The sequence below is a fragment of the Oncorhynchus nerka genome, linkage group LG4 (genome assembly GCF_034236695.1).
Source record: "Oncorhynchus nerka isolate Pitt River linkage group LG4, Oner_Uvic_2.0, whole genome shotgun sequence".
Classification (NCBI taxonomy): domain Eukaryota; kingdom Metazoa; phylum Chordata; class Actinopteri; order Salmoniformes; family Salmonidae; genus Oncorhynchus; species Oncorhynchus nerka.
Genome location: NC_088399.1, coordinates 306,335 through 325,587, shown reverse-complemented (window position 1 = coordinate 325,587; position 19,253 = coordinate 306,335). Strand labels below are relative to the sequence as shown.

The following is a 19,253-nucleotide window of genomic DNA, read 5'->3' as shown; positions in this document are numbered from 1 at the left end:
AATTTATCAAACCATTGTCATATTTTTGATGATTTCCAAAGAACAAGCTAGCTATCGAAAAGTGTCAGCGTGTGCCGTTAACGTCTTCATAGCTAGTAGCATGTAATCAGGACATGACCAAACTGTTGCTGAGATAATGGATGTTGAAACTTCCAAGGAGAAAAGAGGCATTGTTGAAACTCACTCATATTCTTGCAGTGTAAAAAAGGGGGGTGAATGCGATTCATACCCGAATACCCCAACCAAGGAGCAACTTCCAAAGAAGCTGAGAAGTGAACCATCAATGAGCCATATTCCTTGGGTTATTCGTGGGTGATTGTCTATGTGATGTTGCATGTTTACACTCAATTAGTATTTGGTAGCATGTAAACTCCTGACCCACTGGGAATGTGATGAAAGAAATAAAAGCTGAAATAAATCATTCTCTCTACTATTATTCTGACATTTCACATTCTTAAAATAAAGTGATGATTCTAACTGACCTAAGAGGGATTTTTTACTAGGATTAAATGTCAGGAATTGTGAAAAACTTAGTTTAAATGTATTTGGCTAAGGTGTATGTAAACATCAGACTTCAACTGTACCTAGAAGTGCACACTATTCTTATTCTTTTGTAATGTATCTTAAAAGTATAGTCAACTATACAACTTCTACTACTACACTTTATATCATCCAATAATATATAATGAAAAATGAAAAACACTCAACATGAAACATTAATGCAATTATGTTCATTTCAAATATTTATTTTGAAATATAGATTAGGTGCTCTTCTTTTTTATAGCAGGAAGTAAAGGGACTGGACAAGGCTTTGCCTATAGCTGAAAACATCCTGGAAATGAGCGAACGCTTCCTTGGTTTCTTCTTGGTGGAGCATACACTCTCTGTTCGGCAGGATTCTTGATCATTGACAATTTCTGGAAAAAAAATGTAAACATAACATTTTCTTTTACTGACCCTAGTTAGTGTGAAGAATTAGTATTGCATTATTATTATTTAAATTGTAATATTCTACATCATTTACAAATGTAGGGCGGCAGGTAGCCTAGCAGTCTCAATCCGCCTATTTAACGCAGAAGTGTTACATAGGCCCCCCAAGGGCTTAGACTGTTTAGTGCCAAAAAGTGGATAAAAACATGCAAAAAAATATATATACATATAAATATATTCGTCAACTTCTATCTCTCAGATTTAGGACAGACACTTCAGTTCCATGTAGTGAATCTGTTATTCAATGTGTTTGTATGGGCAAATAGCAGTAAGGCCGATACAAACCCCTCGGCCTAAACAGGGCTTAGACTCTTGTGGGTTAAAAAGCATGATCATTACAAAGGTGCAACTCGTGCTGGGGACAATAAAAGGCCACGCTAAAATGTGCAGTTTTGTCACACCACACAATGCCACAGATGTCTCTGAGACAGACTGAGAAAAATAGAAGCAAGGATAAACGCTGGTTGACTAGTTTTGAGGGAGCGTGCAATTGGCATGCTGACTGCAGGAATGTCCACCAGAGCTGTGGCCGGAGAATTGAATGTTTATTTCCTTACCATAAGCCGCCTTCAATGTCGTTTTAGAATATTTGGCGGTATGTCCAACCGGCCTCACAACCACAGACCACGTATATGGCGTCGTGTTGGCTGTAGGGTTATGGTGTGGGCAGGCATAAGCTACGGACAACGAACACAATTGCATTTTATCAATGGCAATTTGAATGCACAGAGATACCGTAACGAGATCCTTAGGCCCATTGTCGTGCCATTCATCCACCGCCATCACCTCATGTTTCAGCATGTCGAAAGGCCTGCATACTCACCAGACATGTCACCCATTTAGCATGTTTGTGATGCTCTGGATTGATGTGTACAACAGCGTGTTCCAGTTCCCACCAATATTCAACAACTTTGCACAGCTATTGAAGAGGAGTGGGACAACATTCCATAGGCCACAATCCACAGCCTGATCAACTCTACGCGAAGGAGAAGTGTCACGCTGCATGAGGCAAATGGTGGTCATACCAGACACCGACTGGTTTTCTGATCCACGCCCCCTACCTTTTCTTTAAGGTAACTGTGACGAACAGATGCATATCTGTATTCCCAGTCATGTGAAATCCATAGATAAGGGGCTAACGAACGCATTTCAATTGACTGATTTCCATATATGAATTGTAACTCAATAAGATCTTTGAAATTGTTGCATGTTGCGTTTATATTTTTGTTCAGTACACATTTGAGTGTATTGACTTACCTGTTTCACTACCGGCAGGGGTCTGGTTCTGGGAAGGTGTTGGAGTGCAGTGGTTCTTCTTGTTGACCTTCTTTGTACACTGGGTAACAGACAGTCATTTCAGCAGTAGGAGAAATTGCACACAAAAGGTATCAGTGTTTACCATCATACTGTATGTAATGAATACAAATCATCTTTATAATTTGTATTTTGATGACATATGTACCTTTGGGTGGAGTCCACAGAGAGCGCTGAATCTTCCTCTCTTCTTTTCCTTTCTTCCAGTTGTTGGAAGGCCATAATTACCTACCTCGTCACTGCCAAGGTCATTGTGTGATGACAACTGGGTATTGGAGGGAGGTGAAGAGCTAGCCTCATTGCATTTAGTTAGTAGTTCCCTAGTTAATGATTTGACCAGGGCATCGTCAAATGCATAATCCGTTGACTTCATTGCAACCTGGAGCATCTTCTCTGACCCGAATTCTTGAAGAAGCCCCTTGTAGACAGCCTTGAAAATCTTTTTGATTTTCAGATTCTGGGGGTAGGCTTGAGTTGGTTCAAGGCCTGAGGTGCCACAGAACTCAGACAGAATCCTCTTTGTGAGAACTCTTGATGTTTCACCAATGTCAGAGGATTCCAGTAATGTGATAGGGGTGATCATTGACAGCAGTCTAACAATCAGTAAAAGTACCAAAGAGGTGTAGTCATTGCTAGTGGAGTCAAATGATGCATGTGTATCAGAGTCCATGGCTGATGGAGTTGATGGATGCACAGAGACACTAGACATCTCCAGATCTTTGTTGTCCATCTTGGATTCCACCTCTCCTAAAACTTGATAATCCACAGTTCCACCGTTGTGTGTGCTGTTGCCAGACAGAGAGGGTCTAGGCAATGATTTGGCACTAGACTGACGGCTAGTGGTCATGAGAGCCGGTCTGTCAGAGTCAAGTGTTCCAGCATCAGTTGGGGACAACCCATTGATTATGTTCATCAACTCTGATAATTCTTCTGATGAATTGGAGGCCACAGAACAGGTATACATGACCTGATTGACCATTATATTGGTGAAAAGGCTCTCTGTGTCACAGTAAACCTGTGAGGAACTAATGGAGATGGCAGAAGAGCTCGGGATAAGCTGACTTGTTTCCTGCAGAGAACCATCAGAGATGATAGTTTGGCAGAAATCTGATCCTTGTGATGGTGGAGGAAGCCAGAAGACAATCTGCTGTAGCAGACGTTTTATTGACTCCGTAGCAAAGGAATACACAAGGTCAGATGGAAACTCCCTGGATTCTTCAGAAGCATTCAATTCTGTCTTCAGCTTCAAAAGAATAGAGTCAGACACGCTCTTGCCAGCTGGCACAAAAAGAGCCTGGGGGGTGTTGTGACTTTTTATGAGCTCATAAACTTTGTCAGTGAGCTCATGTGAGAAGTTCTGAAGACCGTCCCTGGGGCTGAGTCTCGCAAGTCTTCTTGTAAAAGAAGTGACATCATCTGCAGTGGCTATGTGTTCCGTATCTTCTCTTGGAATGACCTCCATAACAGTGTCAACTATGGCAGAGATGGTTTGCCTTGTGTAATTTGTTGACCCTTGTGAATGAGTTGAGGAGTCACTCATATCAATGACCGAACTCCTAATGATAGGACAATAGATTTCAACAGGCCACTCATTGGGGACTGGAGTGCCTGGAAGAGAATTTGTAAAATCACTCTGGGACCCTCTGGTCATGGCAGAGGTGATGGAAAGGGAGGACTTTGAGGAGGATGGCCGGTGTATCTCGTGTCCATCAGTTCTCACCATGTCAACATCCTCCAACATGGAGCCCACGATGGAACGAGTCAAGAGGCCTTTCTCTGAGGTGCTCATCCTCTCTGACATAGACACTCTCCTCTGGATTGTCATCAAAGTCTGACTAATTAAGGCTTTGGAATAATTTACCATGCTGGTCTGGCTGCCTTCATGTTCACTGTAAGTCATTTGTGTAGAAGTAGCTGTTCTGCATATGGATTCGGCATGTTTGGGGGCCTCAACCACATTGTCTAGGAGTACCGGTTGTTGCTGGGCAAAAAATCCTTGACCTTGATGAACACATTGTTGAACAGGTTAACAGTGCCTGGCCAAATGATCTTTCCTTTCACATTGACCCCGTTGTGAACACTGACAGGAAGGGTTGAAGCTGACAGGGATCTCTCTAACTGGCCAGACACTGAAGCATCAGACATTTTAGTCATCTGGGTGAAGCTATTAAGGTCTTTAGTGATGCTTATGACGATGTTGGATGCTGCAGAATTGGTGTGTAGAGAAGAGGTGAACAAAGGTGGAGTTCCACGGTTCTGAAGGATTTTGACATCTCTATCATCACCATCATTACTGGACTCTGCACTTCTACCATCAAGGCTGGTATTTACAATGCCAATCAAGCCTGATTGGAGGATCCCAGCAGCCAAATGTGAGGCTTTAGTTTGAAACTCATCAGTACATAGTTTGTCAAAGGCTGTGGATTTAAGACTTCTAGAGGATGCTTCCTCTTCATCATTGTTGATCTCACCATGCAAATTGTCCTGTGTATTGACAGCATAGTCATCAACAGATAAATATGATTTGGAGGCGGCAAGGACGTCAATCTGAGAAACAACGGCATCCAAAAGCTTGGACATGTCTTCTGTATCTCCTTTTAGGCTAGAGAGGCATTTCTCCATGGATTCAGAGTGATACACAGTGAGGATCTGACTAATGACCTCCTTGGTACAGGTTTGAAGGTCCGCTTGGATTTCAGGAGAATCACTATTACAAGTCACCTGAGAATCTAAACTTTCACTAGGAGCCTGTTTGAGAGTCTCATCATGTATTGGTGTAACACCATCGATGACCTTTACAGAGTCTTGGCAGGTAGTGAGAAACCGCCTCAGCATTTCTCGAAATCTATGATATATAATACGAGCAGCAGAAAGGGTGCTCACTTTTGAAATTCTGAGAATTTCAGATTCATGTGCCTGCATGGACTGAACAATAGTCTCCACATCTGTTACAAAAGTGTCCAGTAATTTAGATGCTTCAGAGTCTCCCAGTAAGCTGTTTGTAAAAGGGTTGACAGATCTCAGAGCTTCACTCACTGCCTTTCTAGCCTTTGTCTGGAAAGACACACTGGAGATTTTCTTTATATTTATAACTGGAAGACTCTGGGTAGATTCACTGTTGGTGGTGCTGTCCTGCATACCAAGTGGAAAAGTGAGATGGGAGAGACATTGTTCACTGTCTAACAACTCAGATGGTGAGGCGGAACAAGAACTGGTGAAATCATTCAAGTCAGACATGATGCCATCCACAAATAGAATGGCCTCCAGAGACTCTTCAGAATCACACTCTCCAACAGAAGATGAGAACTTCTCCATCAACTCAGTCTTATACAAGACTAGAACCTGGCTGGCAATCGCTTTTGTGGTGTCAAGGAGGACTTGGTCTTGCAAATACTTTTTGAGAGCCAAGAAAGGTTTTGGGGTCTCACTTTGTCCTTTTTGTTCATTCATAGATGAGGGGGTTATTAAAAGTGGTTTACAAGAAATGGAGTCGGATGTGTCAGCCTCACCATTACTGGAATGACCGACGTCCAGGCACAAAGTTGGAACCATTGTGAAATAATCTTTTGTGCTCTCCACAAATGTACTTGCGAGATCCCCTTTTTCTGGAGAGGTAAGAATCCTCTTCAGCGTATTTTTCATGTCGTAGTAACAGCCAACAGTGTAAGACCAGATCTTACTCTGATGGTTTTCAAGAAGGATCTGCTCACTCTGTGCAGGAGAGCAGGATGCCCTGATAAACTGGGTAAGATTGTCCATGTCTGAAACAAAGGTACTTACCAACTCAGAGGCCTCAGGCTCAATCATAAGGTCTCTGATCTCACCAATCCTAGGAGTTGGACTAGATGATGTAGTGCCAGAACAACATGATGTACAACTTCTGAATCTTTTAACAATCTCCCAGATCGATTCAGTGGCCTTGGTCTGAAACTCCTCAGTGAGTAGTCTGTCCATACTTTGTGTTGACAGACGAAGACTAGATTTGACACCTTTGATATTGAGGTTGCTCTCTCCTTGTTTTAGCATCTCCTCAGGACTTTTACAAGCTTCAAGCATCTTCATATGGTCAGCAACAACACAAAGCAGTTCCCTCTTGTCGGGATCATTTTCCTCCTTATTGCTGAAGTTCAAAACAGTGCCACTGAGGGCTGTCATGACCTGTCCTGTTAAATGTGTCATATCCACCTCAACTCTATCCTCTCTGAGAACAACACTCTGCTCAACACTCTTCCCATTAACGTACATCTGAAGTATGTTGGAAACGCCAGACACCATCTCCTCAACCACCTTGGTGCTGGAGACACCACCACTGGCAAAAATGACAGGGGACATTCGCCCAGAGACGGGAGTTTGGATGGCCACAGAGATTATGGAATTGACCTTCTTTGACACTTCTCCAACAATAACCCGGGATAGACTTTGAGTGTCTACCTGGCCCTCTCTTTGGATACAGAGGACATTGTTCAGCGACTCTTTGAAGGAATCCTGGACACCAGTGAGGAGACTGTCCTCAGTGATCCCAAAAAAGTCACTGAGTGGCTCAGATGATATCGACTCACCATCTCCCTGAGTATTTGGCAACACTGTCTGAGACCTTTGAGAATACAAAGCAAACAATACAGCATTCCATATTCAATAGTAGACACGGTAGTGACATTAATGCATAATTCAATAATCAGTTAAACTGGTCATTAAGAGTAAACTGTTATACAGATAACAAAACATATTTTCACAAAATGGGTTCTGAATATTTAGGTGAAACCGGTTTCTTTAGGAATGACTGAACATACCCATTACGAGAGGAGCTTGATTTGGCCGTGCAAGACCTTGAGGATTTGCTGCTGCCTCTCTTGCGAACCTTCAGGTTTGTGCTAGAGGATCTCTCTGATTCTGTCAGAGACTTGCCGGATACTGGAGACACATGGCTGTATATCCGTACAAAACGGAAAATTGCAGGGATGATGACCTCCAGGATGGCCTCAGATACAAACCGCACAATCTCCAGGCACATCTCTGCAAGCAATGCCCTCATCACCTGTAGGACCGAAACAGTGTAGGTAGATTACTCATAGCCGGGCTCTGAAACCAAGCTCCTCAAAGAGATACCAACAATCTCACATATGTTCATGAGAATCATGAAAGTGGCATACATTGGAAAGCATGAAAAGCAGTAGGCTACTAAAAAGCTATTTGAATGTAACTGTTTGTGATAATGTGGAGGATACTGTAGATAGATAAAAGGTTTGTATCTAATGTCTTGAAACATCTATTAATATATCTATGAATCATTGTCAGGGTTATTAAGGGACTTACAGGGTCCATCCTGCCAATGCTTAACTGCCTCCATTGCCTATAGGAGATAATTAGATGTTTTTAGCACCAAAAAGCACACCAACACACATACAATTTATAAAATCCTCCAGATGACATTGCATTCAAATACTACAATAGAAGTTTGGACATACTCCTCAGTAAGTTTTTCCAGAAAACGGATGATAATCGGGTTGAAAGCATCCGGATCGATTGGCGGGAGGTCAAGAGCCCTGGTCTGACAGGCCCTGGAGACACACTCATTTAGGATCTTTTCATTAGATTGTCCCTGGTGAGATGTCCCCTGAACTGTCATCCCAGAAAATTCCACAGATGTAGAGGGACCTGTGTCCAAAGCAGCATTCACCAAGGTAAAGAAGTCAGAAAACATGTAACCTTCTGAGGCAAGTATGTATTAGCTAATTTTGTGTACTTTGTGAAGTTAAGTACCCAAGAAAGTATAACATGTGCACTCTGCTATTAGTCCTCTGCTCAATAGATGTCCATACTAAATTACATTAACATGCAAAAGGATTACATTCAGTGAAATTAGAGTTTAATTTATGACCTGCATCTGTATCAGTGATCTGCTCCACTTTGTTTCTCTTGGTCCTCTTGGTCTAAAAAGACAATACAGTCAATGATATACACGTAGATACTGTATGAAGCCATTCCAATACAGCCCTTTGAGTAGAGCAAGGGTAAGACTGATTGTAGGGCTGTCCCCAACAAAAAAATATCTTTGTCGACCGAGAGTCATCCTGTTCTAATGTATTTTTCCATATCAGACACACCCTATGTGTTTGAATACAATCACCTACATAGGCACTGAGCTTGTCTGATGCTTTGAGCACACTGTTTGATTAAATAATTAAGACACACAAATGACTCAAGAAAGAGCCTGATGGTGACACTGTATTAAAATAAATGACAGCGAGTGCCTGTGTGACAGGCGCACGTTGTCTCGCTCTCCTCCCTACTGCAGCGAAAAGGCACCACACCACATTTCTATCCTAATCTGACAATTATATGCATATTCTAGTTTCTGGGGCTGAGAAATAGGCCGTTTCAAATTGGTACGTTTTTTAGCCAAAAACGGAAATAATGCCCCCTATGCGCGAAAGGTTAAGCAAATGTTAAGCAATACCAGTCTGTTCTAACGACTAAAAATGATAAAACCATTATTACAACATAGCAAAGATTAAAAACAGCCGAATCTGTGAGCTTAATTCAACATTTTGCCAGTGCATGAGGCTTGGTGCTCTATTAAACAAATACTCAAACAGGCAACAGAAGCTATATCTGTCTTACTCCTGTATATATGTATACAGTACCAGTCAAAAGTTTGGACACACCTACTCATTCAAGGCTTTTCTTTATTTGTACTATTTTATACATTGTAGAATAGTAGTGAAGACATCAACACTATGAAATAACACATGGAATCATGGAGGTACCAAAAAGTGTTAAACAAATCCAAATATATTTAATATTTGAGATTCTTCAAAGTAGCCATCCTTTGCCTTGATGGCAGCTTTGCACACTCTTGGCAGTCTCTCAACCAGCTTCACCTGGAATGCTTTTCCAACAGTCTTGAAGGAGTTCCCACATATGCTGAGAATTTATTGGTTGTTTTTCCTTCACTCTGTGGTCCAATTCATCCCAAAACATCTCAATTGGGTTGAGGGTGGGTGATTGTGGATGTCAGGTCATCTGATGCAGCCCTCCATCACTCTCCTTCTTTGTCAAATAGCCCTTACACAGCCTGGAGACGTAAACCAGATGGGATGGCGTATCACTGCAGAATACTATGATAGCCATGCTGGTGAAGTGTGCCTTGAATTCTAAATAAATCACAGACAGTGTCACCAACAAAGCGCCCTGAAATTATCACACCTCCTCCATGCTTCATGGTGGGAACCACACATGCGGAGATCATCTGTACACCTACTCTCGCAAAGACATTGTTGGAATTTGGACTTATCAGACCAAAGGACAGATTTCCACCAGTCTAATGTCCATTGCTCGTGTTTCTTGGCCCAAGCAAGTCTCTTCTTCTTATTGGTGTCCTTTAGTAGTGCTTTCTTCGCAGCAATTTGACCATGAAGGCCTGATTCATGCAGTCTCCTCTGAACAGTTGATGTTGAGATGTGTCTGTGACTTGAACTCTGAGAAGCATTTATTTGGGCTGCAATGTGAGGTGCAGTTAATTCTAATGAACTTATCCTCTGCAGCCGAGTTAACTCTGTCTTCCTTTCCTGTGGCGGTCCTCATGAGAGCCAGTTTCATCATAGCGCTTGATGGTTTTTGCACTTGATGAAAAGTTCAAAGTTCTTGAAATTTTCCGGATTGACTGATCTTCATGTCTTAAAGTAATGACGGACTGTTGTTTTATCTTTGCTTATTTGAGCTGTTCTTGCCATAATATGGACTTGGTCTTTTACCAAATAGGGCTATCTTCTGTATACCAACCCTACCTTGTCACAACACAACTGATTAGCTCAAATGCATTAAGAAGGAAAGAAATTCCTTTACTTAATTTTTAACAAGGCACACATGTTAATTTATGAAATGCATTCCAGGTGACTACCTCATGAAGCTGGTTGAGAAAATGCCAAGAGTGTGCAAAGCTGTCATCAAGGCAAAGGGTGACTACTTTGAAGAACCCTTTTGACTGGTAATATATATATGGATGATTTACAAAGCCAGGCACATTTAACAATTAGGCTATTGATTATAGACCTAATTTAGTTGGGTTTTCCTCCTCAATTTTCTTAGACAATTAGGCTATTGATTATAGACCTAATTTAGTTGGGTTTTCCTCTCCTCAGTTTTCTTAGACAATTAGGCTAAGGCAAGGGCTGTTTCCCCGTCTCTGCTGCTGCTGCTGCCTCTCTTCAGCATTGTTCTCAATCCCAATATGCTGGTTAACTTTGCTATTATGCACATAGCAACATAGGAAAGGGCGGCAATTCTACGGAGCACTGAAGATTATGTTTCAGAACCACGGACAGCGACCGTATCCAATGCAGGAGAAAGCGCATTTGTTGTAAAATAATATTTGATTTATTAGTGTTGCACCATTATTTTTACATAATATAACCATATACAATGTCAGTATCACGTATTAGCGTAATGGACTGTGCCATCCCTGTGGCCTCGGCAATGGATTAGTCAACTGAGACAGGCGCGAATCAGACAGGTGTCCATGTGCACCATGAAGAAAAAAAAACTTTTGCGACTGCTCGAATTAAGAAATCCCAGTCAACCAATAGCCTATTGACCAAACTGTCGACCAAATGGGGTCAGCCCTAGATTTACTATTGGGAGATAAAAGGGTATTGCATGGGCAATTTACCTTCCTCAGAACAACATGCTGTAGGGGCAGGTTATAGATATGAAAGATATCACAAATATCCACATCTCTGCTCAATCTATTCCCTTACCTTGACTTTATTTCTCTTCACGGCATCCTGCTCCATCTGAGGCAGGGGATCCTTCTTCACCTTATCCTCATCTTCATCACTCTGATTATCAACAAAATCTCTCTCAGCTGCATCAGTATCAGTGCTCTGTTCAACTGTGGACCTGTTGGCACTGGTCCTCCTCTTGGTCTAAAAAGACAATACAGTCAATGACATACTGTATGTTGCCGTTGCTATACAGGCCTTTGAGAGGAGCTACAATAAACAATTGGTGATTGAATATTAAGAGATAGAAGTGTGTTGTAAGGACAATTTACCCTCCAACCTCACAACAACACGTTATATGGCATATTGGACAGGTTTAAAGTGTGGACAGGTAAGACCCCAGATTTCCCTTTCTCTCCTCAGTCTATTCTCTCACCTTAACTTTTCTCCTTGTCACAGCCTTCAGCTCGATCTGAGGCAGGGGATCCTTCACTTCACTATCTTCTGGATAGTTTAAACCCAGGATATCATTCTTCATTTTCTGGACTTGACCTTCCAAACTTTGATGATCATGTGGATCATCTTCGTTTAAACTCTGGAAGAAATTAGACCATTCTTTAAATGCTCATGGATATGGACAATATACCACAGCTAAGAGCTGTTCTTACACATGACACAATACACAGTTATTATAAACTGGTTACCAACTTAATTAGAAAAGTACAAATAAATGTTTTGTCATACCCATGGTATACGCTCTGATATACCACAGCTTTCAGACAATCAGCATTCAGGGCTCAAAACACCCAGTTTATAATTGCCAATATATAAAACATTTTACAGAACAGGTTTTCGCTATAAATACACATAGATCCTATTGCCTGATATCAAGATTCGTAAATAATGCGTTATGGAGTGACCTAGTATTATAATAATGTAGGTATAATTATGATAAATAGCCTACTGCTGTTATCTTTGCAAGGATCATATTTCAAATCAAATGTATTTATATAGCCCTTTGTACATCAGCTGATATCTCAAAGTGCTGTACAGAAACCCAGACTAAAACCCCAAACAGCAAGCAATGCAGGTGTAGAAGCACGGTTTGATGTATAACAAGTCCCATAGGTTATACATTTTTTTACAATATTAAAAATGATAATATTAGCGCCACATTAACGTTAGCCCACACCGCCACCCAGCTGCCACTACTTGCGGCTCCCCTGTCGGCATGTCCTGTAAACTCTGTGGTTCCTGCCGCAGCATAAAAAAAGACGGTGCAGCGGTTCCTGCACCACTGCATGGGGCTTCTCTGTTAGCAATTCATAGGCTTACCTTATTATCCTCCATGGTTAAAGTCTATGGCTGGAGCCTATGTTCCCATCATGTAAAACTTTACCAAGTGATTACCAAAGAGATAAACTATCGCATTTTATACGGTAACTCAGCCAACGTCATAATGTGAATGCACTTTTACGCAATAAAACAACTTCAGGGATGATCTGTCAATCAATGCAATCAGCGACGCAATACTGGATCCCCATACCACTAAAAAGACCACTCAAAACAATAAATACTGGTGTATTAGCTACGTTTCCGTTTTTTTGTACAATAATATGATTTAAAAAAAACAAATAAATAAATATAGTTTTAAATAAACGAGGACAGAAGCATGCCATGTGTTGTTGGGTCAGAGGCGAAGGGTCAAAGTTGAAATGAGAAAAGATGGTGGGCAGAAAGACGTTCACCTTGGTGGCAGCAAAATAAACTTCAGAGAGCCAGTTATTAAAAATGATTCCAACTACATCGTAGCTGACATGAGCTAAACCTGAATTAACTGTATGTCACAAGTATGGCATGGATGCCAACTGTAGCCCTGGCTAGCTACTGTGGCTAGCACGTTAGCTAACGTGTTACTGTATAGCTACAACACAAGTATTCTAATCTTGAGAGAAACGTAACGTTGGATATTGTTGTCTGTGGTCCTGTAGCTCAGTTGGTACAGCATGGCGCTTGCTACGCAAGAATTATGGGTTCGATTCCCGGGAGCACCCATATGTATACGTGCATGGCCATTGCTTTGTCCCGCAATGAACTATTGTTTATACAGACGACTCGTTGCAGAAGCTTCCGTACATCGTCCTTGATCAACCAACTCAAACGAAAATAGCGTTTCCACTTAACAGCTGCATATTCAGTATCTCTAGGAACGATACTTTGCGGTACGAAGCAAGCGTGATCGTAGCTAAATCGCTTTGGGTAAAAGTTATTACTAAATGGCTTATACACTGAACCAGTGCAGTGGTGGAAAAAGTACCCAATTGTCATACTTGCCTGAGTCATTTTCTATTAAGTTATTTTTTACTTTTACTCAAGTTAAAGTCACCCAGTAAAATACTAGAGTAATAGAGTAATAGTCTAATACTTATACTTAAGTATCAAAAATATAATTCGATAAAATATACTTATAAACCTATAAATAATTTCAAATTCCTTATATTAATAAGCAAACCAGACCGGCACCATATTCTTTTCTTTTTTTCTCCATTTATGGATAGCCAGGGGCTCCAACACTGACATCATTTACTAATTAAGCAGATATATATTAGAATGTTAGATTACAACATTGTGCAAGGTTATTGTCCATTGTGCCAATGAAGCTGTTCTTATGCCACACCCTCGGGAGTGTGGTGTCAGGAAAATAACCTCACGCTCAACGTCAACAAAACAAAGGAGATGATCGTGGACTTCAGGAAACAGCAGAGGGAGCACCCACCCTATCCAAGGACAGTAGTGGAGAAGTTGAAAGTTTTAAGTTCCTCGGCGTACACATCACGGACAAATTGAAATGGTCCACCCACACTGACCGCATGGTGAAGAAGGCACAACAGCGCCTCTTCAACCTCAGGAGGCTGAAGAAATTTGGCTTGTCACCAAAAACGGTCACAAACTTTTACAGATGCACAATCGAGAGCATCCTGTCAGGCTGTATCACCGCCTGGTACAGCAACTGCACAACGCATCACCGGGGGAAAATTACCTGCCCTCCAGGACACCTACACCACCTGATGTCACAGGAAGGCCATAAAGATCATCAAGGACAACAACCACCCGAGCCACTGCCTGTTCACCCTGCTATCATCCAGAAGGCGAGGTCAGTACAGGTGCATCAAAGCTGGGACCGAGAGACTGAAAAACAGCTTCTATCTCAAGGCCATCAGACTGTTAACCAGCCATCACTAACATTGAGTGGCTGCTGCCAACATACTGACTCAATCTCTAGCCACTTTAATAATACAATATTGGATGTAATAAATGTATCACTAGCCACTTTAAACAAAGCCACTTTATATAATGTTTACATACCCTATATTACTCATATCATATGTATATACTGTACTCTATACCATCTACTGCATCTTGCCTATGCCGTTTGGCCATCGCTCATCCATATATTTATATGTACATATTCTTATTCATTCCTTTACACTTGTGTGCAGCATGATTTCAACAAGCACTTCACCTGTCATTGCAATACAATTCTAACCAGGCCTCTACACAGACAGCAGTAGAGCTAAGTATTGCTTTCCCCCCCAAAAAACACAAAGTTCTACGATACAAATACCCAGTGTTTTTAATCCAAACCATGAAACAGTGTTTTTACTATGAGGAGAAAACTAAGACACCAAAACCAGTTTGACTTAGGGTAATATATTAACATTACAGTTTGATCCGGTTAAATCAACATCAAATCAAATCAAATTTATTTATATAGCCCTTCGTACATCAGCTGATATCTCAAAGTGCTGTACAGAAACCCAGCCTAAAACCCCAAACAGCAAGCAATGCAGGTGTAGAAGCACGGTGGCTAGGAAAAACTCCCTAGAAAGGCCAAAACCTAGGAAGAAACCTAGAGAGGAACCAGGCTATGTGGGGTGGCCAGTCCTCTTCTGGCTGTGCCGGGTGGAGATTATAACAGAACATGGCCAAGATGTTCAAATGTTCATAAATGACCAGCATGGTCGAATAATAATAAGGCAGAACAGTTGAAACTGGAGCAGCAGCATGGCCAGGTGGACTGGGGACAGCAAGGAGTCATCATGTCAGGTAGTCCTGGGGCATGGTCCTAGGGCTCAGGTCAGTTGAAACTGGAACAGCAGCATGGCCAGGTGGACTGGGGACAGCAAGGAGTCATCATGTCAGGTAGTCCTGGGGCATGGTCCTAGGGCTCAGGTCCTCCGAGAGAGAGAAAGAAAGAAAGAGAGAAGGAGAGAATTAGAGAACGCACACTTAAATTCACACAGGACACCGAATAGGACAGGAGAAGTACTCCAGATATAACAAACTGACCCCAGCCCCCCGACACATAAACTACTGCAGCAAGATCTGAAGAGTTCAAAAGAAGGTTGAATGTTAAATGCAATGATATACATTCTCAATAAGTTAACACTGTAGGCTGTTGGTGTGTATAGCGTATTAGACTTGGAGGGCTATAGTTGTTTTCTCCAAGGCACAGGTATGGAACAAAACATACAAGGAGGAGGACTAAAATTAACTTCCAAAAATCAAGGAAGTGGGATTCAAACACATGTATTAAATCATACAAAAATATGCATGCCAGAGGGACCATTTGAAACTAAATAGTAAAATAATTTCTTTGTGGGAAACATTACATACATTTTTGTGTGAAATCATAAAAATCTGCCATTTCAATGAAAATACAGTACTACATTCAAAACCCCATCTCGTAGAATTTGATTGGAGAGTAGAAAGGTTCATGTTCCCTTAAATAGTTCAAGTAAGCCCCATAACTTCCTCCAGTAGCCTCTAACATCAACCTAACTCCAAACTGCAGTAGTGAGTGAAACTCGTCTATAGTTGATGCGTGATAGTCGTGCTGGTTTGCAGCCTATGCATTCTCCATATTGTGTCAACATAGGCCACTGTAGAAAACCCACTCAAACGTGTTTCTGTAAAACACAAGTAGCAGCAGAGAATTTAAAAAATCAAATTCCAGTACAAATAAATAGGATCGATTGAGCACGTCACACCTGAAGAAAGGACTCTCACGATGGCCGTCTTCGCCACTCTGCCAGCTGACATCCAAGCAGGTGAGTAACACTTAGAGAGCACTCTGACAGGTGCCGTTTGTCATGACATCTTAGTAGAACCTTTCAACTGGCCAGTGTTTAGAAGCTACGCTTTGCATTTGTTTACATCCTGATCCTCTTTTTTCCCTTTCCAGAGGATGTTGCTGTGGTCATCCCGGATGACATCCCACACGTCACCAAGGACGTAACACTGGATGTTCCATGCAGAGCTATGAAAGGGGCAGTCCAGCGATTATTTTGCAGGCTTTGGAGGGCAGTGTGCTGCTGCGCCTGCCACAAGGAAGAGGAGGAACAATATTAATTATTCATCACACCTGCAGAAATGGGATTGAACCATAGACCATTAAATTATTTGCATTATAATTGGACTCAATTCTGCTTTTCTTCAGTTTACTACTTAATTTCAGAACATTTCTATAAACTTTTACTTTGCATGTGTGGAGTAGGTTGTGTAAATAAGTGGGAAACATCCCAATTTTAATGCTTTGAATAATTGACTTTGTACATTTAAAAAAAAAGTATTATTTCACAACAAAAAGAAGAGGGCGCTCAACCAACGTTGAGTTGAGGTGCAACCAAAAATTTGATCATCATCATAGAAAAGGAAAAGGCGCAACTCTTGTCACTATAAAAAATGCATTGTTTAATTCAGGCAAGGTTAAAAGATTAACGTTTCGGCCTAGTCTATGGCGATATGCAAGTTGTGTTTGCCCAGTAAAAGGGTGACCCAGACTCACCCTGGTTCTTGAGGGTTGAAGACAGTGAAAATTATCATTAAGTAAATGGGACTTTTCAATTCTTGAATCAAAATCTTTAATGAACATGAATTTAAATCCAATTGACTTGAGGATCAGAGCAGGCAGGCTGACTGGCTAGCCAGTCAACAACATCTCCTCCCCGCTGATCCTCAACACGGGGGCCCCACAAGGGTGCGTTCTGAGCCCTCTCCTGTACTCCCTGTTCACCCACGACTGCGTGGCCACGCACGCCTCCAACTCAATCATCAAGTTTGCGGACGACACAACAGTGGTAGGCTTGATTACCAACAACGACGAGACGGCCTACAGGGAGGAGGTGAGGGCCCTCGGAGTGTGGTGTCAGGAAAATAACCTCACACTCAACGTCAACAAAACTAAGGAGATGATTGTGGACTTCAGGAAACAGCAGAGGGAACACCCCCCTATCCACATCGATGGAACAGTAGTGGAGAGGGTAGCAAGTTTTAAGTTCCTCGGCATACACATCACAGACAAACTGAATTGGTCCACTCACACTGACAGCGTCGTGAAGAAGGCGCAGCAGCGCCTCTTCAACCTCAGGAGGCTGAAGAAATTCGGCTTGTCACCAAAAGCACTCACGAACTTCTACAGATGCACAATCGAGAGCATCCTGGCGGGCTGTATCACCGCCTGGTACGGCAACTGCTCCGCCCTCAACCGTAAGGCTCTCCAGAGGGTAGTGAGGTCTGCACAACGCATCACCGGGGCAAACTACCTGCCCTCCAGGACACCTACACCACCCGATGTTACAGGAAGGCCATAAAGATCATCAAGGACATCAACCACCCGAACCACTGCCTGTTCACCCCGCTATCATCCAGAAGGCGAGGTCAGTACAGGTGCATCAAAGCTGGGACTGAGAGACTGAAAAACAGCTTCTATCTCAAGGCTATCAGACTGTTAAACAGCCACCATTGAGTGGCTGCTGCCAACACACTGTCATTGACACTGACCCAACTCCAGCCACTTTAATAATGGGAATTGATGGGAAATGATGTAAATATATCACTAGCCACTTTAAATAATGCTACCTTATATAATGTTACTTACCCTACATTATTCATCTCATATGCATACGTATATACTGTACTCTACATCATCGACTGCATCCTTATGTAATACATGTATCACTAGCCACTTTAACTATGCCACTTTGTTTACTTTGTCTACATACTCATCTCATATGTATATACTGTACTCGATACCATCTACTGTATGCTGCTCTGTACCATCACTCACTCATATATCCTTATGTACATATTCTTTATCCCCTAACACTGTGTATAAGACAGTAGTTTTAGAATTGTTAGTTAGATTACTTGTTGGTTATCACTGCATTGTCGGAACTAGAAGCACAAGCATTTCGCTACACTCGCATTAACATCTGCTAACCATGTGTATGTGACAAATAAAATTTGATTTGATTTGATTTGATTTGAAGGCCCTGTGCCTCTACCTCTGTGCGGTTCATCTCAACCAAGAGGTTGTGTGGGTTGTCTTTCTCTCTGAGGGTGTGAATCACTATGAGCTCTCCCTCTGCCTGCCATTTGGCTGATCAGAAGCCTTCTGCTCTTTCTTACTCACATGAACAGGAGGAATGGCCTCTGGGGTAACCTCCTCCTCTATCTAATGCCTCTTCCACCTCCTCTTTCTGACTGTGTTCGACTGAGGTCACTCGTTCTCTCTCCCTGGGTGTTGGATAGATAGTTCCATCTCCTCTGTGTCTTTGTGATGGTGGAGGGAGTTATCCTGTTCCGGCTCCCTCTAAGGGTGTGCACCGTAATCTCTTTCGGTTTGTTGAGGGGTTCAGTGGTTTTGGAGGGAGTCTGAAGTCCGATCTCTAGCGATGAGTGTGGGGTCTGTCAAATCAAATCAAATGTATTTTTATCAGCTGATATCTCAAAGTGCTGTACAGAAACCCAGCCTAAAAACCCAAACAGCAAGCAATGCAGGTGTAGAAGCACGGTGGCTAGGAAAAACTCCCTAGAAAGGCCAAAACCTAGGAAGAAACCTAGAGAGGAACCAGGCTATGAGGGGTGGCCAGTCCTCTTCTGGCTGTGCCGGGTGGAAATTATAACAGAACATGGCCAAGATGTTCAAATGTTCATAAATGACCAGCATGGTCAAATAATAATAGTCACAGTAGTTGTCGAGGGTGCAGCAAGTCAGCACCTCAGGAGTAAATGTCAGTTGGCTTTTCATAGCCGATTATTAAGAGTATCTCTACCATCCTGCTGTCTCTAGAGATTTGAAAACAGCAGGTCTGGGACAGCAAGGAGTCATCATGCTAGGTAGTACTGAGGGATGGTCCTAGGGCTCAGGTCCTCCGAGAGAGAGAA

General features: G+C 42.1%; 1 protein-coding gene across 4 annotated transcripts; it reads right to left on the bottom strand.

Moving 5' to 3' along the window:
- Window positions 1-790: 790 nt before the first annotated feature.
- On the bottom strand, window positions 791-13,232 carry LOC135571356 (uncharacterized). Of its 4 annotated transcripts, none has more exons than XM_065017138.1 (9): window positions 12,360-13,232; window positions 11,461-11,619; window positions 11,061-11,228; window positions 8,183-8,234; window positions 7,770-7,959; window positions 7,618-7,654; window positions 7,095-7,339; window positions 2,248-2,326; window positions 791-917 (listed from the first exon to the last, which is right to left on the bottom strand). In XM_065017138.1, the coding sequence occupies exons 1-9, from the start codon at window positions 12,372-12,374 to the stop codon at window positions 816-818; spliced, it is 1,047 nt and encodes a 348-aa protein (XP_064873210.1). In that variant the 5' UTR covers window positions 12,375-13,232; the 3' UTR covers window positions 791-815. The 4 variants fall into 4 exon arrangements, 3 of the variants coding, with proteins under 3 accessions (XP_064873210.1, XP_064873209.1, XP_064873211.1); XM_065017139.1 differs by lacking the exon at window positions 791-917 and adding an exon at window positions 1,513-1,667 and having other exon boundaries at window positions 12,360-13,229; XM_065017137.1 differs by lacking the exons at window positions 791-917; window positions 7,095-7,339; window positions 7,618-7,654; ... (3 more) ...; window positions 11,461-11,619; window positions 12,360-13,232 and adding exons at window positions 1,177-1,667; window positions 2,453-4,289.
- Between the last annotated feature and the right edge of the window lie 6,021 nt (window positions 13,233-19,253).

Excerpts from the sequence above, each read along its gene's own strand:
- LOC135571356 (XM_065017137.1), bottom strand. The coding sequence starts at position 4,204 with ATGACTTACAGTGAACATGAAGGCAGCCAGACCAGCATGGTAAATTAT. Across the intron at positions 2,327-2,452 it reads TCTGTGGACTCCACCCAAAG|TGTACAAAGAAGGTCAACAA; the intron begins GTACATATGTCA and ends TCTGTTACCCAG. Across the intron at positions 1,668-2,247 it reads CCCTGCCGGTAGTGAAACAG|CTTATGCCTGCCCACACCAT; the intron begins GTAAGTCAATAC and ends CGTTGTCCGTAG.